The 26,017-nt window shown below is 37.3% G+C and overlaps 1 protein-coding gene and 1 pseudogene across 1 annotated transcript in view; one reads left to right on the top strand and one right to left on the bottom strand.

The window, feature by feature from the left end:
- Positions 1–26,017, top strand: part of CCDC73 (coiled-coil domain containing 73) — a 143,511-nt gene that overhangs the window by 39,797 nt on the left and 77,697 nt on the right. The window contains exons 2-5 of the mRNA XM_069091365.1: positions 4,020–4,091; positions 11,635–11,706; positions 13,648–13,683; positions 19,434–19,508. Coding sequence (XP_068947466.1) covers positions 4,020–4,091; positions 11,635–11,706; positions 13,648–13,683; positions 19,434–19,508 — 255 coding nt within the window. The remainder of the gene's footprint in view (positions 1–4,019; positions 4,092–11,634; positions 11,707–13,647; positions 13,684–19,433; positions 19,509–26,017) is intronic.
- LOC138163658 (uncharacterized) lies at positions 8,745–9,908 on the bottom strand (annotated as a pseudogene).

Below are 26,017 nucleotides of genomic sequence, written 5' to 3'. Positions count from 1 at the left end.
GGATTGGTGTGTTTGTTTGTTTTTAATCTTTGTATTTCCAGAACTCAGCACAGTGACCTGGCACAGAATAGACACTAAATAAATGCTAGTTGACTGACTGACTACATATATTTTATATATACTTATTGTCTTTCCCATTGGAATATCAACTGATATGAATAGAGAATGCTTCATTCCTTACCCTTGTGTTCTCAATGCCTAATACAGTACCTGGAACATATTGGTGATTATTAAATCCTTGTTGATTGATTAATTGATTGACTGACACATAGTACACACTTAATAAATGCTTGATGTCACATAGATACCAAATAGTCAAATCTTGGATTTGGGCCAAGGTATGATATTTGGATTCTAAATCCTGTGCTTGTTCCTTTTACTATACCTTGCATCTTTTTTTTGGAGGGAGGGGGTAGGGCAATTGGGGTTAAGTGACTTGCCCCAGGTCACACAGCTAGTTTTGTGTTACGTGTCTGAGGCCGGATTTGAATTCTGCTCCTTCTGATTCCAGGGCTAGTGCTCTATTCACTGCACCACCTAGCTGCCCCAATACCTTGCATCTTTAAACTTCACTTTACTTTGCCTTTCCATAATAATTGTCTCATTTCTTATGTCCTAAGAAAGTCAGATTTTTAGAAAATAATCAATAATATTGGTTTATAATAATACCTAACATGTAGCACTTTGAAGTTTACATGGTGCTTTTTATATGTGATCTCATTTGATCCTCACAACAATCTTATTTTAGGTGCTATTTATTATTTCCATTTTTCAGATGAGGAAACTGAGGCTGAAAGTTAAGTGACTTGCCCGGAGTCATTCAGCTAGAAAGTATCTAAAGCAGGATTTGAACTCAGGCCTTCCAGGTTCCAAGCCTGTCCACTCTATCCACTGTGCTACCCAGTAGCCTTATATATACATCATAAAATTCTTTTAAAATTGCATAGCCTGTTGAGGTACTAAGACATAGAAAGAAAGATACTTCAATACTTTAGTGAATCTGTAAACCTTTTTGCCCATTGTATGATTATAAAGATGTGGACTATTGGAGAATATTGTTTGCAAAAACCATGTCTGTTCCAATCTCCTATTTTCATCAGACTCCTCCTTGTGTGGAGACTATTCTAATCTTCATAAGGTGTGTAGGTATGAAAAAATAAGTATGTTGGTTGGTATTTATTAATGTCTTTTTTACTGCAATTTTTTGATAGTAATAGCATCTGTGATTTTTTTTCAGTAACTTGGTATTCTATTTTATTTCATGTATCTTGAAAATTGATTCTTCAGTGATCTCAAAGTTGTGTTTCATTCTCAATGTATAATTGGCCCAGTCTAGTTACTTGTATTTGTTTTATTTAGTACCATTTCTACTTCTTCACACATCAAGTTATAATCCAAATGCTGGGGTTCCACTGTTGTTAACAAAGGAAATAGTTTGTTATAAAAACCTTGACAGATGGTTTCCAATTTTTTTTCCTTTTTGTTGACTTTCCAGGTTTATCTTTAAATGCTCCTGAGATGATCTGGTTTAATTAAATCTGTACCAAACTCTCTGCAAATTTATTTTTGTCTCTAGCATTTCTTGTTGTCTTTTTTTTTCTTTTTGGAGGGGGGAGGGCAGGGCAATTGGGGTTAAGTGACTTGCCTAAGGTCATACGGCTAGTAAGTGTTAAGTGTCTGAGGCCAGATTTGAACTCAGGTCCTCCTGACTCTAGGGCCGGTGCTCTACTCACTGGGTCACCTAGCAGCCCCTTTTGTTGTCTTTTAAGAAAAGACTGCTCATGATCTACTATTGTCCTCCGTAAGACTACCACAGAGTTTCTATTCTAAATTATTGTTGCTCCTAGTTATGATTTGTGTTAGCTTAACAAAAATATAAATCATTTGCTGTGTGGCAGTTCCTAGGGTTATAAATTGGTACAACTATTTTCAAAAACAGTTTGGTATTAGAGGAAAAAGGTTCCTAAACTGTTCATTCCCTTGGGCTTGAATCCTAAGGTGGCTGAAAAATAGAAAGGTTCAATATGTGCCATGCTATTTGTATTAACACTTTTTATATTAGTAAAGCAGTGGAAACAAGGTGGGTGTCCATTAACTGAGGATGACTAAGAAACTGTGTTTATGATTTAATGGAATATTATTGTATAATTTTAAATGACAAGAAAGCTAATGTGGTATATTGGATAGAGACATGGCTTTGAGTTAAAATGACCTAGATTCATGTCCTTTTGACAAACAAATTTACATTCCAAAAATGACATTAAAAGTAATTTGATCATGCTTATGCCCCCTGTTCCTCTTCATTCTGGAGTCGATAACATTTTTTGGTTGCACCACATTATATAGTAATTTTATACTGTTTGTTCTATATATAGAACTGAGTGTAGTACTCCTTTTATAGTTTGGCTTCCCTATCCTCCCTCATTTGTTTTCAGGGGTAAAGAGATTTTATTCCAAAATATGAATTATTTTAAAATTGGCTTGCTCCTGTATTATCAGAAGACAAAAGAAACTGTTAAAATCACATAATTAGACTGTGAATTAGAAAACAGGGATTGTTCTCAGCTTTGGCTGTAGCTTAACTTCTCTGAAACTATTTCCTCATCTATAAATGGGGATGATTTACTCTACCAACTTCATAGGTTGTTAGAAAAATTCTTTGTAAACCAGGACATGTCATATACATGAGCTATGATAATTTTACTGATTTAGTATTCATATACCTTAAAAAATAAATTTTATTGATAACTTTTGTTTTTTTACATTTCCTACATTTCCCCTGTATCCCTATCTTCCAAAATTATCCCTTATAACTGATTTTTTTTAAAACAGGAAAAAACAAAAAGGAATAAGAGGAAGAAATTCAATAAAACTGATCAATAAATAAAAAATCTGAAATTATATACAGTGTTCCATACCTGTGGACTCCTCCTAACTGCAAAGGAGTAGAGGGAAGCATTTTCTCCTATCTCTTTTTTGGGGGGGTCAAACTTGTTCCTTGTAATTTTGCAAAATTTATTTTTCACTTATTTTGTGCTTGTTATTTTTTTCTTTGGATATGGTTGTATGATAGTTGATTGTTTTCTTGGCTTTATTACTTTATTTTGCATAAGTTCATGTAAGTCTTTCCATGGTTCTCTTCTTATCAAATTTGTCATTTCTTATAGCACAATAGTATTCTATTACATTTATATAAAATCAGCTAACAAGCTAACAGCTGGAGGTCTCCCGGAGAGGCCATCAGCCTTGAACCCAGCACCAGAGCTCTGAACTGTGCCTATAGCACAGGAAGTCTCAGAGTTGGTCTTGGACTCTGGACACATCCCAGGCTAGTAAATCTGTAATTAGGACATGAACTCAGATAAGACTGGATTTTCTGACCCCTTAGTACGTGACCAACCAGGGCAGGTGGGAAGCCCTTTGTGGAAACCAGCATAGCAGGAATCCTCCAGAGGGACAGGGATTACAAACTGTGCCTCAAAAGAGCTCCCAGCCAGGCCAGCAATGCTAGGTTAACCAAGTAGATTGCTGAAAGAATAACTAAACAAAAATAAAGATAAAGAGCTTTATATGAGGTCAGAGATGCCCAAGATACAAATCCAGAAGAGGACAATGATTTCAAAAGTACCTAAAACAAAGACTCAAAGAAAAACAAAAGTTGCCCACAAGATGATAGAAGAAATGATACAAAAGTTAAAAAAAGAAAGGATGCAAGAATTTAAAAAATGATGCAAGAGTTTAAAAAAATAATATAAATGAAATGAGAGTGATAATAAGGAAAGAACTGGAAAAGAAATAAGAACTGTAGAGGAGAGATTTAGAAGGAGAATTATCAGTTTGGCACAAGAGGTACAAAACCACAACCTCTCTAACACTGACTATTCCCATCTTTTCTTAGCTTTGCCAATTTGCTGGCAAAACTTGAAACCTCAGAATTGTTTTGATTTGTATTTCTCTTATTAGTGATGTACTTTAAGATTTCAATTAGTAGCTAACTTCTTTCATTTTTTTTAAATTAGGAAGCAGAAATTCAGTATGAAGAACAGATTAGGAAGATAATTGTAGAAAAGCAAGAACTTCAATGGCAAAAGGTGGGTATTTTTCTATCCAATTTGAATTTTTAAGTTATAATTAATTTTAAAATTAGGAAGCAGAAATTTAGTATGAAGAGCAGATTAGGAAGATAATTGTAGGAAAGCAAGAACTTCAGTGGCAAAAAAGGTGGGTATTTTTCTATCCAATTTGAATTTTTAGACTTAAATTTTAGATGAGTCCTGATAGTTACTAAGAATTTGGAATTTTACATTTGAAAATATGTTGAAAATTATGTCATGAAAGTAAAAATCTTAGAGCTAAGCCTTACCTAATTCTCGGATTTTAACTGACAAAAGCCTAAAAGTAAATGTTTTCCCCAAGCTTCCAAACATTGTTATATTTAGGCTTATTCTGAAAATTAGCCTAAACCTTCAGTTTCAGGTCTGGAAATTATTAGGTTTTGCTTTAAAGAAATAAAGTCTACAGTTTAGTACATTTAAAACAGCTGTGGCTCTGGCTTCAGCTGCTCTTGTGGATGTTTACTCCTTGTGTGACCTTGGGTAAGTCACAACCTCTCTGAGCCTTAGTTTCTTCAACTGTAAAATGAGAGGATTGGCTTCATAGTTCCCTTCTAGCTCTAAATCTATGCTGTTATGTTTTTATGAACTGCAGTATGCCTTTAGTACCAGAATCATGCTTTCCTTGAGGCCATTTGTGGTGGAGTGGGAGTAGGTTTTGTTCAAGCCCTGACTCAAACATTAACTAGTTTATTAACCATAGGTAAATTACTTTAACCCCTAAACATCACTTATCTTATTTATAAAATAATACCTGACCTGCGTTACCTCATAAGGTTGTTTCAAGGATCAAATAAAAGAATATGAAATCAATACTTAATATACTGTAAAATCCTATACATTTAAAATGTTGATATTATATAGATTAAATTGATTCATTCCCTTAATCTCTTGAGACCTAAGGACCATGTGTCTGCTGATTGAGAGCTTCATAATTAGAGGGCACTCTGTTAATTTTTGATAGCCAAGATGTGTTTTTTTTAATCTAGAGAAATTATTTTTATATTTTTCTAATTAAATATTCATGTTCTCTCACTTCAATATATCTTCTCCTTTGATGGTCTATGGAAACTTCTACTTTACAGCTACCCAGACAGTATTATTTCAGGTGCTACCCTCCATTCCCCAATTAAGAATGTGGTCTGGTCTTATCATGTTGATACTTCTCCTTTATAAAATGGATTATTCTTAGTCATTATAGGTCCTAAAGCTAGATTTCATTTTATTTTTCTTGCCTGCGCTCTGGTTTACATTTAATGCTCTCCACACAGGAATCAGAGGTCCTTCTTCTTCCTTCCTCCAGTAATGTTAATGGGATATAAGATCTTCCCTGCCCATTAAAAGGCATCATGTGGAACCCATTAAGGGGAAGCTTGATTAGAGGAGTCTTGTTTTTCAGAAAGACCCACACCTTTTGTTACTTTGTAATTAGGCAGTGGGTCATGAGTTGTGATGCCCTCTGCTCCTGAAGTATGTATATATACTCTGAGGTTAGCATTTTGCTTTGGGGCTTACTCATTGGAAGAGTGTTCTTGTGATTTGACCAGATGAGACTTTGGGTAGCTGTTAAGGAGCTCCTCAACTTTGAAAAACCTAGATGTTGGTGCTTTTCTCCCTGGTAACTATGTATATATTGCCTTGGTCAGACAGTTGGATCCGTCTGTTGATCTGTGCTAATTCCTCAGACAGTTAGAAACCCTGTCTGTTGGTCTTTATTTCTCTGCTTGTATTTTCTCTGTTTTCTTTGTTTGGATTTTCTCTGAAGTTCAAGGTGCTGATTCTCCCCCCCCCCCCCGAACTAATGAATGCGATTAAAAAATGATTGCTGATCCCTTGAACAGCTATCTTTCCTAGTGAAGCAAATCTAAGAAGCTGTGCTAGCAGCCATTCTGGGTATGCAAGTGTGGTTGCCACTGCAGCTCCTCATCTCATATCACTCAGACATCTTCCTCCACCATATCCTCCTTTACCCTTGTCGCTCATGAAGAAGTGGACCTTCTCCTTGCCAAGGCAAATTGCATTTACTTGTATCTTTAGTCCTATCTCTTTCCATCTCTACCACACATTGTCCCCTCTGTCATCTCTACTCTCTTGATAACCTTTAATCTCCCTCTATCTACTTATTCCTTCCCTGTTGCCTAAAAACGTGTCAAATCTCTCCCATCCTTAAAAAACCTTTATGTGATCCTGCCATTGCTGTGATGCAGTGTTCTGTGTCTTCCTTCTTCTTTCCCGTAAACTCCATGAAAAACTTGTCTATATTGGTGTCTTCACTTAGGCTCCTTTCACTCCATTTTAAGCCCTCTGCAGTCTGACTTCTGATTTCATCATTCAACCAAATTACTCTCTTCAAAATCACCAATAATCTCTTAATTGCTAAAACTAGTGGTCTGGGTGGGGGGTAGGGTGTGGAGGGGAGGGACAACCTGTTTTCTTGAGGTCAAATGTGGTCTTCTAGGTCCTTGGGTACAGACTTTTGACTGAGCCTAAGTTTTACAGAACAAATCCTCTTATTAAGGGGATTTGTTCTGTGAAGTTTGGATTCAAACAAAGAGCCACACTTAAGGACCTAGAGGGCCACATGTGACCTTGAGGCCATGGCTTCTCCACCCCTGGTATAGACTTTCGTGACACTTTTCTCTTGTTTATCTCCCTACCCGTCTAATTATACCTTTTCATTCTCATTTTCTGGTTGTCTATACAGATCACACAGTTTAGCCATGGGTGTCACCTAACGCTCTGTCCTGGGTCCTATTCTCTTCTCCCTCTCTGTTTACTTGGTGATCTCCTCAACTCTCATAAGTTCAGTTATCATTTCTATGCAGATGATTTCCAAATCCATATGCCTAACCTCTCTCCTGAGCTCCAGTCTTACTTCGCCAAATTCTTTTTGGCATCTTAAACTCAGCAGATCCCAAATGGAACTCAGTATCATTACTCATGAACCATCCACTCTTCCCATCTTCCCTAGTACTATGAGAGCAACACCATATCCCTGGTCACCCAGGCTCACAGCCTTAGCATCAGCTAGACTTCTTTCTCAGACTCATTCCATGTGGCCAATCTCTTGTCAAGTCTTGTCTCTGTCATCACAACATCTCTTGTATATGCTCTCTTCTTTCCTTGCTCACACAGCCACCACCCAAATGAGACTCTCCTCTCCTCATGTCTTCAGGTTGGTCTCCATGCCTTAAATCTCTCTCCACTCAAGTAATCTTCCTAATATGAAAATGTGACTATATCACCTGGGGGTGATACACTCAGTACGTTCCTGTGGTTCCCTCTTACCTCCAAGATCAAATATGAAATCCTCTGTTTGACTTTTAAATCCCTTTGCAACATGGCCCCTTCCTACCTTGAGAATTGTCCATATATTCTATGATTCAGCTCCACTGGCTTACTTCTTGCCCCTCCCATCTCCTTACCTTTGCACTAGCTATTCTCCGTGGCTAGTTTGTCCTCCCTACTTACCTGTTTCCCAGCTTCCCTGCCTTCCAGACTCAGCTCTATTCCTACCTGCTGCAGGAGGCCTTCCCTTCTCCTTCCCCCTTCCCAATTGCTAGTGCTTTCTCTCTCAGATTACCTTCTATTTACTTTGTATGTCGCCTACATAGATTGTCATTTGCATATTGTCTCCTTCATTAGAATATAAGCTACTTGAAGGCAGATAGTGTTTTTGCCTTTCTTTGTATCTTTGGTACTTAACACAGTGCCTGGCAAATAGTAAACATTTAATAAATACTTGGTTTTTTAAAAAAATTATTTACTTTTAGTTTACAACATTTAGTTCCACAAGTTTTTGAGTTCCAAATTTTTTCCCCTTTTCCCTCCCATGGCAGCATGCAATCTGATACAGGTTCTACATATACCTTCATGTTTAACACTACTCAAATTGTAAAAAAGATAATTATAAGCAATGGAATGAACAACGAGGAAGAAGAAACAAAACAAAATGAAAGAGAGAGCAAGTAGTTTGCTTCAATCTGCATTCAGATCCCATAATTCTTTCTCTGGATGTGGATAGCATTTTCCATCATGAGTCCTTTAGAGTTGTCTTATAATATTGTATTGCTGAGAAGAGCCCATTCTATCAAAGTTCATCATCCCAGATATGATGTGTCTGCAATTGTAATTGTCTGTAATTCTGCTTCCCTCACTCAGCATCAGTGTATATAAGACTTTCCAGGTTATTATAAAGTCTGTCTGCTCCTCATTTCTTATAGCACAATAGTATTCCATTACATTCATATACCACATCTTGTTTAACCATTCCCCAAGTGAAGGGCATCCCTTTGATTTCCATTTCTTTCCTTTGTTTTTTTTTTTTTTTTTTTTTTTTAGCAATCGGGGTTAAGTAACTTGCTCAAGGTTACACGGCCAGTTATTTCTGGGTGTGGTGCTGAGCGTCTGAGCCCGGGATTCGATCTCCAGGTCATCCCAACACTGGAGCCAGTGCTCTTACTCGCTGAGCCACCTGGCTGCCCTGATTTCTATTTCTTTGCCACCACAAAAAGAGCTGCTATAAATATTTTTGAACATACGGGTCCTTTTCCCATCTGTAGGATCTCTTTGGGATACAGCCCTAGAAGTGGTATTGCAGGGTCAAAGGGTATGCTCCTTTTTTTTTTTGTTCTATGAACTCGTTTTTAAATTTTTCTCACATCTTTTTTTCCCTGGTGATTCTTGCACAAGGACATCCACTTCAATTGGACTTGCATCTTGAGGTTGGAGAAGTGGATAAGCAGTGTTCCATCCAAATCTTTTATGGCTCTTCTTCTTTATACGCTTTAGAAATGGAGGAGGATGACTTGGGATTCTTGCAGACAGCCTTTCCTTGTTTCTTTCCTCATTAAATTCTCTACCTCAAATCATGCGTTCTAGATGTTCTTTTGTTTGCTGCTTCCGGTCCCACTCTCTGATTTCCTTTCTCATCAACAGGGTCTTCTGGATGGCATCCTTTTTACTTTCAGGAAAAAGGATTTGGGGAAAATGTGTTTTGTTTGGGATTTGGGGGAACAATTCACATTTTTCATCTTTAATACATCTGGCCTGTTCTGCTCTTCATATATGACACTATTTGTTTTCACTCTCTTTCTGATACTAAATAGTCCCGTTCTTCAGCTTCTGAGTTTTTCTGGCTTTTTGGTGTTGTCACCGACTCTATTCTGGGCTTCTTAAAGTCATTCTGTTATTCCATTATTTCCATTATTCTTGTATAGTAGTAATTCTCTGCCTTGGCAAGTTGGTAGTCAAAAGACACAGCCTTTTCTTTAGAGAGTGTCTCATGTTCCTCTTTGTGTATTTGAGTTAACAGATTTCTTGCTGCTGGAGTGTGTAGACCACCTAAACGCATAATTTTTTTTTCTAGTGGGGATTGATGACCTATGGCAATACGAGGATCTTGGGTACTTTTTGCCCAGGATAATGGCGTGTTCGGCTCCAGCACCAATATGGAAGCCTCCAGGTTTCCTTATTGTGTAGTGTAAGCAACCGCAGCAGCTGGACAACGGCTTTGGGTGTTGTGGTCCTTAAAGTCACACTGGTGAAGAGAGTTTGGAGCGAAGATTAGACGTAGAGGACTTGGGAACCTGAAGGGCAGGAGAAAACTCTGCTGAAGCCTAGAAAACAACTCTGGGTTTAGAGACTTAGTCCTATATCTAATGTGCGCTGGGCTGAGGCTAACGGGGTATGCTCCTTTTTATAGCCCTTTGGGCATAGTTTCACATTGCTCTCCAGAATGGTTGGATCAGACCACAACTCCACCAACAATGCATTAATGTTATAATTTTCCGACATCTCCAGCATTTATCATTTTCCTGTTTTGTCATGTTAGCCAATCTGGCCGGTGAGATGTGGTACCTCAGAGTTGTTTTGATTCGCATTTCTCTAATCAATAGTGATTTAGAACATTTTTAAATATTATAATAGATATCTTTAGTTTCTTCCTCTGAAAACTGCCTGTTCCTATCCTTTGACCATTTTAATAAATACTTGTTGACTGATTGACTGGACATGTAGGGACATGAGCTCCACATAACAGATCAGACACAACAGAGTGCAAGGAAAAGAGCATTTGATTTGGAGTGAGAGGACTTTTGTTCAGATCCTTGTTCTGCAGTGTCTTATCTTGCTATAGACACTGAACTTCTCTAGGCCTCCATTCCCTTATTTGTAAAATGAAAGGGTTGGGTGTCACGTTGTTAAAGAGGTGAATCATTTCATTGATACTATGCCAAGCCATCATAGGACTTTGATCTGGAAAGAACTTTATAGATCATCCAATCCATTCAATACCCCCATTTTATTTTTCCTTCTTTTTTTTCAAAAAATTAAATCATTTTTTCAATGAATAAGTATTTATTTTATCTCCTATTCACTTCCTTCCCCTGCCCTCCAAAAACTGTGAGAAAAAACAAAACCCTTGTAACAAATGTTTATAAACAAGCAAAACAAATTTCTACAGTGACCATGTCCAAAAATATGTCTTATTGCATATTTAGTCCCTTATGTCTATTCTGTTGTACTGTAAGAAGTGACAAAAGGGATGGTTTCAGATAAACCTGGGAAGAGTTGTATGAAGATCATGATGCAGAGTGAAGTAAACAGAACCAGGAAAACAATTTATAATATAATAACAACATTGTAAAAACAAACAACTTTGAAATAATTAAGAACTCTGATCCATTCAGTGACTAACCATGATTCCAAAGAATCAGTAAAAAAGAGTGCCAATCATTTCCTCATTTTAGATAGTGGAAACTGAGGCCCAGAGAGGCCCAAAGTGACTTTCTCAGGTTTATGCAGTTAGTAAGTAGTAGAGCCAGGGTTCAAACCTTCTGACTCCAAAGCTTTTAAGTACACCATAATAAACTGATTGTGATGTCTAAAAGAATCACATATATTTTTGGTACATTCAGCTGAAATAACTTTTTAAAGAACCTGAAATGTTACTTTAAAAAAATTGAGAAACCAAATGTCAGATAATGCATTAATTATATTTGTATATTTAGATAAGTGATGTTCAATTTATATTTATTGACTAGTTCAACAAATTCATCAAAACGTATTACAGTATGAACTTCTAAGTTCATTTTGTGAACCTTGTCTCAAAGCATTCTTCTGAGGGCCCTAAAATGTAGTATACTTAAATAATAAATTATTCCCTTTAGTGACCATTAATTAACAACTCTTTTGCTGAAGGAAACTGGAGGGAGCCATGTCCAAATTTTCTATGCTAGAATAATGGCACATATTGTGAAAGGAAAAAGAGTGATATCAAAAATAATTTATGTTGACTTCAGGAGAATCAATAAGTCCAAAACCTCATATAGTCACCAAGCATTTTAAAGAGCTTACTGTGTGTTAGACACTGCTAATCATAAAATAAAATTAATTTTTTCAAGAGAAGGAAATGATACCATTGAAATGGTTAACTTTTCTTTAAATTTCAAATGTATGAAACTTAAGAAATAAAATAACATCTAATTTTTTTGGTTTTTAATATGTCTCAATTTAAACACAGGAAAATCTTCAACATCAAAAAGAAACATTAACAAAGCAGCATAAAGAAGCAATGGCACTTTTTAAAAAGCAGGTAATTCAATAAAGATAGAATAAAAGCTCTATTTTTAAATTTTAATCTTTACCTCTTTAAGAAGATCTTATTCACTACTAGTGTGCATCTTCCCTAAAGACAGAAGAAAAGGAATGGTGAAGTTTTTGGTAGCTATAATAGATTGAAGTTGGCAAAAAGAATTAGGTAGCAGAAAGAATTATACAGGGGCATTGTTAGAATTATCTTTTCAAAATACCCAGAAGTACTCCTGGGTGCTGAATAATTTAAGTAATTTGTTTGAAAACTTTTTGCCTTTCACTCTAGGGGTTCTGGCAATCACCCTTTCCCACATTGCCCCTGTGTATATGCATAAAGTGGAAAACTGTAGCAGAATTTCTAGAGTGTTGAGAAGTTAGGGGTGGTTAATGAGGTGATAGGGATGTTAAAGTTCAGGGGAGGTGATTACTACAAAGTAGGCTCTCAGTTGAGCAGTTAGTAATAAGAAAGAACTGTCAGGGGGAAGATACGTATTTGAGAAAACATTTTTAAAGAACTGAGTGACCATAGCCTTTAATTATTTGGGATTCCAGAGTTTTAGCTTCTGTGACTTCTCAAAACTTCTTTTCATCTCCTAATTATTTCTATAATGTTTCTACGCAGGCACAGTAAATAGAGTGCTGGGCTGGAGTGAGGAAGCCTCATCTTCCTGAATTCAAATCCAGCCTCAGACACTTAACTAGCTGTATGACCTTGGGCAAGTTGCTTCACCCTATTTGCCTCAGTTTCCTCATCTGTAAAATGAACTGGAGAAGGAAATAGCAAACCACTCTAGTATCTTTGCCCAGAAGACCTTAAATAGGGACATGAAAAGTCAGATATGACTGAAAAATGACTGAACACACAGACTTAAGTCAGTGTTCCCTACAGAAAGGAGGATGCCCATTGCAGGCTTTTCCCCAAACTTATGTATTCTCTTCCTCTTCCCTTTATCCCTCTTTCCACCTACAACAAAGATACTCCATATATATACATCTATATATCCATATTTGTTTCCCACAAATATACATTCATATGTATATATAATATATGTGTATGTAAAAGGGAGATGTATATGTTATATGTAAAAGCACATATATACATACAGAGAGACATGTATGTTTGTCACATGCATACACATACTTGTAAATGCTTTATATACCTTTATCTATATATTTTAAATATCTAATTGGAAAGAATTTAGGGAGTTGGCTAGGGATACTTGGAAGGACCTCTTATTTAGTCTCTCCCCAATAATCGATCAACTAGAGATTCGTTTAGATTTTTACCAAGTTTCTCTTTTAAACTGCCACTACTTTATGCCCTCAGGGTTAAACATGTTAATCATACCCTTTGTGTGAATTCCTTTATCCCCATATCTTTTTTCCTTATTTCCAGCTGAGGTCAACAGAACCAAGAGAGTCTGAGCTTTTTTTGGAGGTTGTTCTAATTTGGGAGGATGGTAGGCTGAGGGAGAACCTGGTTGGAATGCTATAGAAAGAAGCTTGGGGCTGCCAGAAAGAGGCACAAAGACTCTGGGGCCTGGAGAACAGAAAAGAGTTCTGCTAGGAAAGTAACAGAACCATATGCTTTCAGATCTGGAGGGCCCAGATGGGTTAAGGAGCCAGATCACACTGCTAGTTAGTGTCAGGTTTGGAACTTGAACCTGGTACTTTGTCTCCCAGGCCACTGGTAGGAAAAAGGTATATATTTATAAAAGCTTTACTTTTCAAGCCTTTTACTCTTCATTTCCATTTCATCACTCTAGGATTTAATTTTCTCATTTATAAAATAAGATCATTAGACTAAAGTCAGAAAATTCTATGATTTTATGAATCTTATATGCATTATGATAGAAATGTATATTTATTTTGTTGATTAGAGCATAATATCTAATTGGTATGTTGCTATTTTGTATTTTTAAATTTTTCATTGTTTATCAAGTTGCAAACAAGGATGTGCGCTATGGAAGAAGAAAAGGTATTTATATTCATTCTTTTTAATAATTTATAATGTAATTGAGAGTTAACTATCAAGTGATAGTAGAAAAATCTAAAAATATTCAGTATTTACTATTGGATGTACCCTGGAGTTACTTCCTCCATGAGATTTACCTTTTTAAATATGGTAGAATTACATAAACTAATCTTGATATTAGTCTTTTTAAGAATATACCAAGTAGAAGCAGGAAGACATGGCCTAGAAGTGTGCTAGATAAGTGGAGGCTACTCACTTGGGATTAATTATTTTCCATGACTAAGCTATGCAAAATGAATAATTCACAAGCTATTAAACAGTTGCTGATTGTAGTAGAGACCATCCATTTTAGACTTATTAGAATTTAGAGACCTTGTGAGTTTTAGCATGAAGACATTCTTTTAAAAAAATACTCTCATCTTCTTGTAACTGTAGGGCATTTGTTATATACTTTATTATAAATGGGTATTTTTAGGCCCCCTTCACAAAGTTCTGCTCCTCTATTGTCTTGTTGTGTTGAGTTCTCCCTGGGTTCTTGAAGGCATTACCAAGTGATGATGAGTTCTGGGAAGACTTTGAGTATAGTCCCAGGAGTAGGTTGAGTTTGCTTCCTGAGAACCAGCCTAACTGAGCATGTAGATGTTTATTACAATAAGCTGACTTACTTGGTAATGGATTCTTTAGTCACAGAAAACCATGCATAAAACAATGTAAAATTTAAAAATGGCTGTCAGTGCTGTGTGGCGCTCTCTGCATCTGCAATAGTGGTGGCAGAAAATGGGGTAGGGGGTACAAAGAATCACAGTGTTTATGTCATCTCTTAACTTTAATTTAGTTGTTGGTAATCCAGATTTGAGAATCTCGTGTGACAACTAGTTTAGGTGGCGAATCTGAGAGGTGCCTGTAGCAATGTATTGGTGCAGCCTTAGCTTCTGCTGCTTTCTGCCTCTGGAGAGCAAGCAGCAGGCTGTTATGAAATTGTAGTGTATGACTTGGCCACCAGATGGTGCTTTGGCCGCCTCCGAATTGTGTCTTTCTCTAGACTCCTTTGGCTCTAAGGGAGCCCCTTTGAAACTAACCTTATTTCTAGGTTCAGTAAAGGTCTATTGATATGGTCTGTATTATGCCCCCAAATAACTAAAAAATAGAAAATCTCTCACCTCTCTACTTGGGCATTGGATTTGTCACTCTATCCCTCCTTCTTCCTCTTTTCCCAACCACAGCTCCCCAAGTCATAGATTTGACAGTTTTCTCTTAAGGGCTACAGATTTATTAAAACCATAAGGTGGCACAGAAAACCAAGTAAGCAGCAAAATGGAAGACTGTCAGATAGTAAGTTGCAGGATCTTTGCAACTTGAGCTGTTTCTCTTTTCTCCCATCTCTGGGTTGGGGCTCTTAAGGAAAAGATTAGAAAGTTTTGGAACTCAAAGTAGATTTCTTCAGTAAGTACTTAGTAAACAGCGGAAGAAGAAAAGAGAAAAGTAAAAGATCTCATTGATGGCTGTGTCCCGGCAGCTGCTGGTCTTATTCACTCCAGTTTACATCTCACTGCCTTGGGTCTCCTCTTGTTACTGTCCCCTACCAGAGCCCTGGACCCAGCTACTTGGATTCCACTTGGGAGCCTAGGCTAATTTCAGTTCTCATTCCACTCTTGTCATTGTACCTGTCAAGGCAGTGACACAGGTGGTTTTAGCCACTAAGTAAAACTCAATATGAAATTTATATGTTGGCTTCTCTCTCTTTTTTTTTACACATATGGCCAAGAAAACCGTAACTGGAAATCTCTCCAGGGGCAGAGCAGTTTGAACACCTGATGAGTCTGAAAAAAGTGTATGCGCACACAGATTTTCTACCTTAATTGAGCCTCTAGAATCCTCTACCTCAGCCAATTCTAGAAGTTCTTGGAAGGCTAAATTTCACTTGTCTAGCAACCAACAAAGGAAACACTGAAATTTAGATCAGAAGGGAAGCTAGATGACCAAAGGAAGTTGGAGATAAGTGGAAGGGTAGATCAGAGTCTCCTTGGAGAGGCAGATAAACTCATTGTGTTTTCAAAGGCAACAAGAAACAATTTCATTGAACATTTTTTCTGTTAACAGTGTTCATGATAAGTATTTACAAAATAATTTTCAAGCTGGATGCTTCATATACATCTCAGATTCAGTATGTCTGAATCCAACTCATTGTCTATTTTCCCAAATCCACCACTCTTCTGAACTTTCCTATTTCTTTCAAAGGCACTGTTATCCTTCTGGTTACTGACTTCACAACCTGAAGATCATCCTTGACTCCTCACTCTCATTCAATCCACATGTGTGATCAATTGCCAAATTGTGTATTTCACCTACAACATCTCTTGCATATCTCCTTTTTCCTCCATTCATATAGCCACCACTCTAGTTAAGGCCCTTATCACTTTTCACCTCACCTGTTGCATTGGCCTCCTAATTAGTCACCTTGCCTCAAGTCTTTCTCTTCTCCAAATTATTCTTCCTACCTTTGTCGAACTGATTTTCCTAAAGTGTTTATCTGACCACATCACTCCCCTTTTCAGTAAGTTAGGTGTCTCTCCATTATCTCCAGGATCAAATATAAACACCTCTATTTGACTTTTAAAGCTATTCATAACTGGACTCCAATCTAACTTTCTTATTGTACATTGCACTCCTTGACACACTCTGCAGTCCAGCCAAACTGGCCATATTCTGTCCCTCATATGTAGCAGTCCATCTCCTACCTCCATGCCTTTGCATTGACTGTTCCCATTTCTTAGAGTACCTAGTTTCCTAGAAGGTGTGGATTAGTCACCACCTTGTACACAAAGCCTTTCTTAATTCCCCAGCTGTTAATGCCTTCCCCCTAAAATAATCCTATATCTATTTTTAGTTATAAAATATGCATATACATATCAAAGCAGCAAGGTGGTACAGTGGATAGAGTATCAGGTCTGAAGTTGTGAAGTCTCATCTTCCTTAGCTCAAATCCAGCCTCAGACACTTATGATCTATGTGATCCTGGGCAAGTTATTTAACTCTTGTTTGCCTCAGTTTTCTCATCTATAAAATGAGCTAGAGAAGGAAATGGCAAACCACCCTGGTATCTGACAAGAAAACCCCAAATAAGGTCACGAAGCAAGGGATGCTACTGAAACATCTGAACAACAGCATGCATAATTTTGTAGATTTTGTCTCTCCTTAAGGGCAGGGATTGTTTCACACTTGTTTTTGCATCCCCAATGACTAGCAGGGTGTCAGGTACAAAGTAGGTTGATAAATGCTTGTTGATTGATTTGTTGAAAATAAATTGTAGCTTATGCATCAACATCCATTGCAAAGGATAAGAATGTAAAGAAATTCTACCAAGAGCTTGATAAAATCCTCCAAATTAAACTAACATGCTTTGATATTTAATAACATTAATGAAATAGTGGTGATAGGCAAGGTCAGTAAAAAATGTTAGAAAAAAATGGGTCCAGGAATAAGAAATGAGAGAGGCCAGAGATTTGTAGACTACACAAAAACATCATACCTATGTATTATAAATGCCTACTTTGAAGAAACAGTTGATTGGCATTGACATGGTAAATGCCAAGTAATATCACAAAATAAATACAAATACATACAATGTACTTAAACATAACAGAGTTTGGGAGGGAGGCCATAGCAGAGGTGGAGAGATCAGGAAAGACCTCATGTAGAAGATGTGTCTGAGCTGCATCTTAAAGGAAGAGAGACACTCTGTGAGGCAGAGATAAAAAGGGAGTGAATTCCAGGTTTCTGGGATGGCCAGGGCAAAACCATTAGGTAAGGAGATGGAGTGTCTTGAGTGAAGCATAGCGAGAAGGCTAGTGTGTCTGGTTTGCAGCCTGTGGGGGAGTTATGTCCAATGTGGCTGAAAAGGAAGGTTGGACCCAGGCTGTATAGAGATAAGAAAGCTAAATAGAGGAGTTTATATTTTATTCCAGAGGCAGTAGGAAGCCATTATAGGTGGTTGAGTAGAGGAACCTCATGAGCAGATCTGTGCTTGAGGATAATGACTTTGGTAGCAGTGTGTAGGACAGGTTGGAGTAAAGCAAGACTTGAGGCAAAGAGAGCAGTGAGAAATCTGGTGCGATAATCGAGGAGAGAGGTGATGAAGGTTTGGCTGTTGTCATGGTGCTTACTCATATAGAGCTTGCAGTCTGCTAAAAACCCTAGATTTTTTTTTCAGACAAACTGCTATTTATAATCATGTTTCTTCCATATTATATTTGCAAAGTTGATTATTTTGAGTGCAAGCATAAGACTAATTTATCCCTATTGAATTTTATATTATTGGATTCAATCTAATATTCTGTCAAGATCTTGTTCAATACCACCTATCATGTAAGGTGTTAGTTATTGATTCCCATCTGCCCTTTGTACCTCTGAGTAATTGATAAAAGACTTTAAAGACTGAAGGTCCAAGCACAGATCATTGGGGTGCTCCATTGGAGACCTCTTGCCAAGTTGACATTAAACCATTAATGAATATTCTTTGATTCCTGCCATATAACTGGTTCTGAATCCATCTAATTGTATCATCAGCTGGTGTGCATTTTTCTTCTCCACAAGAATGGTAGGAGACATTTTATCAAATGCTTTGCTAAAATCTAAACTATAAACATTCTGTTCGAGGTTTCATTTCCTTCCTGCTAAGAGCTACTGCTATGCCAGGATGCAGCTCTTGGGAATATAAGGTATTTTTAAAAATGCACTCATTAGAATTAACGAATGTCCTTTATTTCTTGTACCAACCTGCCTGTTTTCAGCCCCATATACCAATCTGCTTATTAATTTACTTTGTGTTAGAATTTTCTTATTTACCTTGCCCTATCTTTCCAGTTATTTTCTTTCCTCCTTCCCCCATCCTCTGCCTCACATCTTTCTTGATCTTGTCCTTTCTCTGTCTCCTTCAACCTTCTCTGTCAAAAGACAAAAGTATATGGACCTGGAGATGTTTTCCTTCAAATTTTCATTATTTTTGGAAAAAAATTATTTTCCTCAATTCAGTTTCTGACCTTTACTAGTTCAAATCACCAACATAGTTTCCTCTCATTCAGCCTAATTCCTGTCTTTCTTCTTGTTTTTTTTTTCACCTACAACTTTCTCCTACAAAAGCCAGAAAGATTATGAGTCTATGCCATGAAACACTACAGGCTCAGATGAATTAAAAATAACTCTCAACTGGAAGACCACAGAGTGGTACATCATGAGTTTGTCACATGGCAAGAAGGAAAGATAACTAATAAAAACTCCTGCATGCTCTACTGGTGTCCTCAGAGTATCAAGAGAAAGCAAGAAAGACCCTTCAGAGCGCCCTCTGTGGTAAATTTATGGGAGGACACAGTTGTATGGCATGGGCCAGCATAAATGCATTGCAGTTTGCTTTGTTGGAGGCAAATAGCCGTATCTGTGAGGTCACAGGTCCGTTTGATTATTGGGCACTCGTATATCCAGAATTACTTCCTATCAAGGCTCTTTGCGTAATCATCACACTGACTCTTAGGTAGGCACATTTCACTGATGAAATGATGTGTAGCTGCACAAGTGCTTTCAGGTTTCACAGCAAAAAAACTCCAAAACTTTAAAATATTTTAAAATTAAAAGAAATTAGAACAAACAAATATTTATTCTGTTAGATATGTTTAAAAGTAGACCTTTGATTTTAAAGTCATAGAGTTTTACCTTTTTGTAATGAGGTTTATACTTGAACATCAACTTTTTATTTAAAGGGACAATATCAACTTGCTTCAGAAATAAAAGAAAAAGAAATGGAAGGACTGAAGGAAACATTAAAAGGATTACAGGTGAAGTAACTGTTAACTGCAGACTTTTTTCCTTATATTCCCTTATTGCTCCCTTTCTTACTCCTTTCCCTTCAATGGCATTAGTGCTGTGACAGGGAAGTGGGGAATAGGGAGGGGAGGAGGTGCTTGAACTCAGAGCTGTGCCAGCCCCTTCCCACACTGGGGAACTCACTTTTCACTGACCTCAGTCTCTGTCCCAAGTGACTGGCCTCAGATGTATACCATTCATTCAGGCCTGTCCCCACACACTGTTATCTCGTTCTTATTCCAAGCTGACCACTTTCATAGCACAGTGTACTGTGATGCTGCCTTCTCTGGCATAGCAGGCTTTCTACTTTCCTTGGTGTATGGGGATGTTGTATAGAGTTGAGTTCTTTTGTAAGCCCTTCCGGAGTACGGTGGCAGGTGGGGGAGGGTGTGTTGAATGAGCTCTCTAAGGATTAGTTTTCTCAGCTGTTATTCATCAGGTTTATCACCTCAGGGTTCTTGGTCTCTTAGACTATGGAGACAAATGAAATTGTTTTTGTCTCTTGAACATAATTCCTATTTTGTAGAGGTTTGAGACGTTTTGAGAATCAGAGAAAATGTTTAGTCCTCCATCTTGTTGGTCACAAGACCCAGAAGTCTGAAGTACCTTTATATTTCTTAAACATATCTTCAGTATTGTATACCACAAAATTTCAAGGAGCCTATATCCTATTGGGGGAGAAAACATGTAAATCATAGAAGATAATCACAGAGGGGAAGGTAATAGCATTTGAGGGTATGGAGTGGGACTAGGGAATGCCTCTTGAAGAAGGTGAGATTAGAGGTGAGTTTTGAAGGAAACAAGGGAAAAAAAGAGAAGAGAGGGCATTTCAGGGATAAGAGAGATTCATTACAAAGATATAGAGTATTAGGTGTGAGGCACACACAGGAAATAGGCCAGTGGAGCTAGATTATGGAATGCTTAGGGCAGAGCAGAGTTAAAGAAGACTAGACTCATTCGAGTGTTTTGCTTTGTATTTTACCTCACTGTATCTATTCTGTTAAAAAAAGTTCTTTTTATTACTATCTGCTTTCTATTTGGGCCCGACCTGCTAAGAGCATGTGGTAGAGCATTCTGAGCTTGCATTAGTCTGTTCAACCACAGTCGGACACATTGAAACTTGCCTCTACTATAGTGATATTATTTTGGCCTTCTATGGGAACAAAGCATGACAACAAACCAACCAATTCTTCCTGAAAAGACTTAACTTTGCTGTAGTGCAGGCCCGTAATCCCTGCTGTGGGAAGGCTGAGACTGGTGGATCACTGGAACTTGGGAGTTCTGAGTTGTAGTGGACTAATCTGATTAGTCCATCACCAATATAGTGAATCTCTGGGAGCAGGGGGTGCTGAAGGAGGGGTGAATCAGTCCAGGTTGGAAGTGGAGCAGGTCAAATCTTCCATGATGATTGTGGGTCCCGTGAGTGTCTGCTAAATGAGAGAGGGAGGGGAGGAGGAGGAAGAAGAAGGAAGAAGAGGAGCAAGAGGAGAAAACCTTGTGGATATTCTACAGATTAATTACTGCCGTAATCATGATTCTAAATGAAATGCTCTATCATTTCTAAAGGCTTAAGGTCTTCACAGATATTGGTTATCATGGCGTACTTACTTTGTTCATCTTCAGTTTGCCTTATTTTACTACTGTATTAGCATGTGGAGAAATCACCATGGTAGAAGTATGATGTAACTGGTTACTATATTTTGTTATGTTGGGCATGTCAAAAAAATTTGAAAGAGGTCTGAGGGGAACATAACAAAGATTTTTAGCAGAGGCAGCTTTTGAAACTAAAGATGAATGTAGGAAAATTATAAAGATCAAGTATGATTTAAGTAAAGAGATATAAGAAGATACAGAGGTTGAGTGACTTGCCCAAGGTTGGTCACACAAAATGTGGTAGCGGAGGTGGAACTCCAACTCAGGTCTTCTGAGTCCCGGTCTAGTGTTCCTTCCTCCATCATCCCACAATTTCTTGATTCTGATCTTAACTAATACTTCGCTGTTGATGACTTCTGAAACTGAAATAAGAAAGAAGAGCCCTAACATTTCATATGTATATATACATATATGTATATATTATATAATGTTTTATTTTTCCCTAATTACATGTAAAAAACTATTTTAACATTCTTTTTTTCAAATTTTGAGTTCCAAATTCTCTCCGACCCACACCAAGAAGACAAGCAATTTGACATAGTTTATATATGTGTAGTTATGCCAAACACATTTCCATGTAAGTCATGCTTTGAAAGAAAACACAGAACACACACAAAAGAAAAAAAACTAAAGAAAAAGTATCTTTGATCTGCATTCAGGCTCTACCAGTTCTTTCTCTGGAGATGGACAGAATCTTTCATCATAAGTCCTACAGAATTGTCTTCAGTCCTAACATTTTAGGACTTAGAAATAGGGTAAGGGTGAAGAACATAGTTTGTTTAAACTATGACTTCATGAGTCTTAAAAAATTACTTAGGGTTTATTTTATATGCAGTATGAATTGTAGCAATTTAATTACATTTAGTAGTCGAATTTTTCAATTAAAAGAGTGAGTTTAGAAAATAAAGTCTAGATAGTGAAGTCCTGGCTCTCCTAACTAACTACTAACTTTTTGGTCTAGTCACTCCAGTTCTCTGAGCCTCAGTTTCCTTATATAGAACATGAAGGTGCTGGACAAAATTATCTCCAAGTTCCTTTATAGTTCTCTTCTTATTGTACCCTCAAAATATACTTTGACTATTTTGAACTATTTTAGCTGAATTATAGTAAGTTATGTATACCAGAAGCAAGAATGGGAAAAACCATAATTAACTATAGTAGATGGAAATGTTATTTTCTAATAATTTAAAGATGGTTTCATACATATATATACAGATTTAAAAGTATATCTGTTACTAGAAAAATAATAATAATTACTATAGATATTTTCAAAGTTTTACTCTAATTTTTATGAAATATTATTGTTTTGCAGGGCCCAATAAGATTTCATGCCTTAAGAAAATTTAAATTCCTTAATTCTCATTAAATGTTTTTCTTAAGTATTGAGTTTCCTTTCTTAACTATACACCAGTTGATAAAGGGAGAGTGTTTGTTAATATTGCTATTTACACTCTATCCTATTAACATTCTTTTTAAAATAAATTGGATTCTTTTGCTGTCATTCTCTTTATGTTTAATTATCTGGTTAATGTAGAGAGTATTTTAAAAGCTAAAGAAATTCCTTCACATGGCTGACCTTCTGTGCAAGAGCTGGAAGGATTTGTTTTGCCTTGTTCAACCCATGACATAGTACAGGTGATGTATAGTGTACCTCATGGTCTGCTGAACATGATCCATGGATACCATAGAGCAATAAAAGTTCAAATTTTTCCCAAGTAAGAAAAACTTAAAGAAAGGATCTGTTAAGGATCTGATTTATACTGTTAGAGTGAACAAAATTACTAGACAAAACCCAAACTCCTTATATGTGCCTAGAATTCTTCTACATTATGTTTTTTTTCCCTCTTACCCTTTTGTCTTTTTTTGTCACAGGATCCTTCTAACCCCCTTTCCCTAACTTCCCCCTCCCATAAAAACCAAAAACCAACAACCCACAACCAAAACACTGAAGAAATTATTTATTGCTTGATGGATACATCTATGGAGTTCTCTCCATGAGCTGTGTTTTTAAGTACTTGACAAACACCAGACTATAGGAGGTGGTGTTACATTGGGTGTGGTGGAATGTTGACAACTTCCATTCAGATAACTTTATGTGTAAGTCACTCTGTAGGCAAGTCTTAATGATACTGAGAAGTTTGCCTAATACAGCCGAGTTAAAGGGGTAACCAAATTGCTGATCCTACTGGAGGATTTAGCCAGAGTCCTGGCTCTGTCAGTGACTTACTGTCACTGAGAGTTGGGCAAGTCACTCATATGAGTGAGTTGGAATACGTGATACCTAAAGGTCCCTTCTAATTTTAAAGTTCCATATCTAGAAGGCAGCTAGGGAGTGAAATGAATAGAATACTGTGGCTTAAGCAATGATTAGCTGTAAGACTCATAGCTCTCTGCCTCATTTTCCTTGCCTGTAGAATGGAGATTACAATAGCATTGAAGGGTTATTATAAGGATCAAATGAGTTAATATAAGTAAAGTGCTTTGAAAACCTCAAAAGTGTTATAGAAATGAAAGTTTTTATTGTAATATTAGCAAATTTCAAGTTAACTGAACTGATAAATTGATAGATTCATTCAATCAAACAACCAATCAATATTTATTAAGCACCTTTGGTATTATTGAAAAAAAACATTGTAATTTACATTTTTGGTAAAAGCCTGCAAGAGGCAATTTATTAAATTATTTTAGTTTTAATATTTCTGATTAGAGAGGGAAGTCCTAGCAGCCATTATGCCTTTAGAATTAGAATAATTTAATTAATAAATCATCTCTGGAAGGCTAATGCCCCAAAGTACAGATTATATCATTTTTTACTTCTATAGTGTAGTATGTGCTTGGCACTATGCCAGGTGTGGGGGATAAGAAAACAAAAATGAAATTGTCTCTGTCCTCAATTAGCTGACATTCATTTGGGAGAGACAATATGACCATATTAATGTTATGTGAAGAGCATTAGTAGCTGAGGAGATCAAGAAAGGATTCAAGCAGAAGGTGGCATTTACATTAAATTTTATAGGAGACAATAGATTTTGTGAAGTGACAGTGAGAAGTGAATGCATACCAGGCATAGGGCACAGCCAGTGTAAAAGAATGGAGATTGGAGATGGAGTGTCATGTTTGGGGAGCAGCAAAGACATACTGGCTGGACCAACAAGTAGAGGAAGGTGAGTAATGAATGCCAAGGCTGGAGGGGTGAGTTGGATTATAAGGGCCTTCAAAAGTCAAGCTAGTATTATTTGCATTTGACCCTAAAGGTAATAGGGAACCTTTAAAGTTTATTGGGTAGGGGAGTCACATGGTTCGACCTATCTTTTTGGAAAATCACCTTAGCCAAAGTGTGTAGGATAGACTGGAGTGGGGAGAGACTCAAGGCAGGGAGATTGTTCAGGGTACCATTTCAGTAGTATAGAAGAGAGGTAATGAGACCCTGAACGAGGGTGGTGGCTGCATGAGTAGAGAGAAGAGGACAGATTCGACAGAGGTTGTAGGATCAGAATTGACCTTATTTTGCTCCCAATTGGATCTGTGGAGTGAAGGGAGAATGAGAAGCTGAGGATAACTGACATTTCAAACCTGGGCAATTTGGAAGGATATTCATGCCCTAGACAGCAGTAGGGAAGTTTGGAAGAGGGGTGGGTTTTGGGAGGAAAGATAATAAGTTTTCCTTTGCTCATGTTGGATTTGAGAGGCCTACATCCAGTTTGAAATATCCAATAGCTATTTGGTGGTTGGAAATGAGAGCTCAAGAGAAAAACTGGGGCTACTGTAGAGATCTGGGAGTCATCTGCATGGAGATAATTAAACCCATGAGACTTGATGAGCTCACCAAGTGTTGAGTGTAGGGAGGAAAGAGTCCAGGGCAGAGCTTTGAGGTAGACCCACAGAAGAGGGCATGGTATGTATGGTGAGCCAGCAAAGAAGATAGATGAAAAAGAGTCAGATGGGAGAATCAAGGGAGAGCAATGTCAACAAAAATCCAGAGAAGAGACACTATGTTAGACACTAGAGAGTGGTTGAGAAGGATGAAGACTGAGAAAACACCATCATATTTGGTAAGAGATAACTGGTAATTTTGTTGAACTAGGTGATACAGTAGATAGAGTGCCAGGACTGGAGTCAGGGAATCCTGAATTCAAATGAAGCCACAGACGCTTGCTAGCTGGCAACCCTGCCTGTGTGAGTCACTTAATGGTATTTGCCTCAGTTTCTTCAACTGTAAAATGAGGATAATAACTACCTACCCCTCAGGGTTGTTGTGTAAAGCACTTAGCACAGAGCTGGCACATAATATGTACTATATAAATGTTTATTCCCTTTCTCCCCAACCTTCTCACTTTGGTAAGAGCAGTTTCACTTAAGAATTGAGGTTGAAAGCCAGAATGAAAAGGGTTGAGAAGTAAGACAAGAGACAAAGAGTACATCATATATTACATAGTGGTGCCTCCTGTTGAAACCTAATGCCCTCTATTTAATCAAAAAGAGGAAAGGGAAACTAAGTTCCAGCCTTGTCAACATGGAGTTTCTAGGGGATTTTCAAATGTGAAAAATGCTGTTGTTTACAGAGAAATAAGGGAATGAGGACAGTTCTTGAAAAAGAAGAGATTCTGGAGTTGGGAAAGCAGGCTTGGCTCTACAGCTTTCATTATGACACTGTCCAAATTATTTCCTTACTCAAGGTTTTTACATGTTGAGAAATTTTTTCCCATGGGGATAGCTCCCTAAATACATACTAGAAATTGGTGAGAAAATAGCTTTCACCTTGCAAAAATATCTTTTATTAGGCAGAGCTAAATGTAACATCCTGCACTTTAAACTTGGGTTTAAGAAG

The sequence above is a fragment of the Petaurus breviceps genome, unplaced genomic scaffold, assembly GCF_028583685.1.
Source record: "Petaurus breviceps papuanus isolate PSGF00001 unplaced genomic scaffold, PetGlider_PUasm1.0 188, whole genome shotgun sequence".
In the NCBI taxonomy this organism is placed as follows: domain Eukaryota; kingdom Metazoa; phylum Chordata; class Mammalia; order Diprotodontia; family Petauridae; genus Petaurus; species Petaurus breviceps.
The sequence above is the reverse complement of the archived record's forward strand: the minus strand, read 5'-3'. Positions and strand labels throughout refer to the sequence as shown.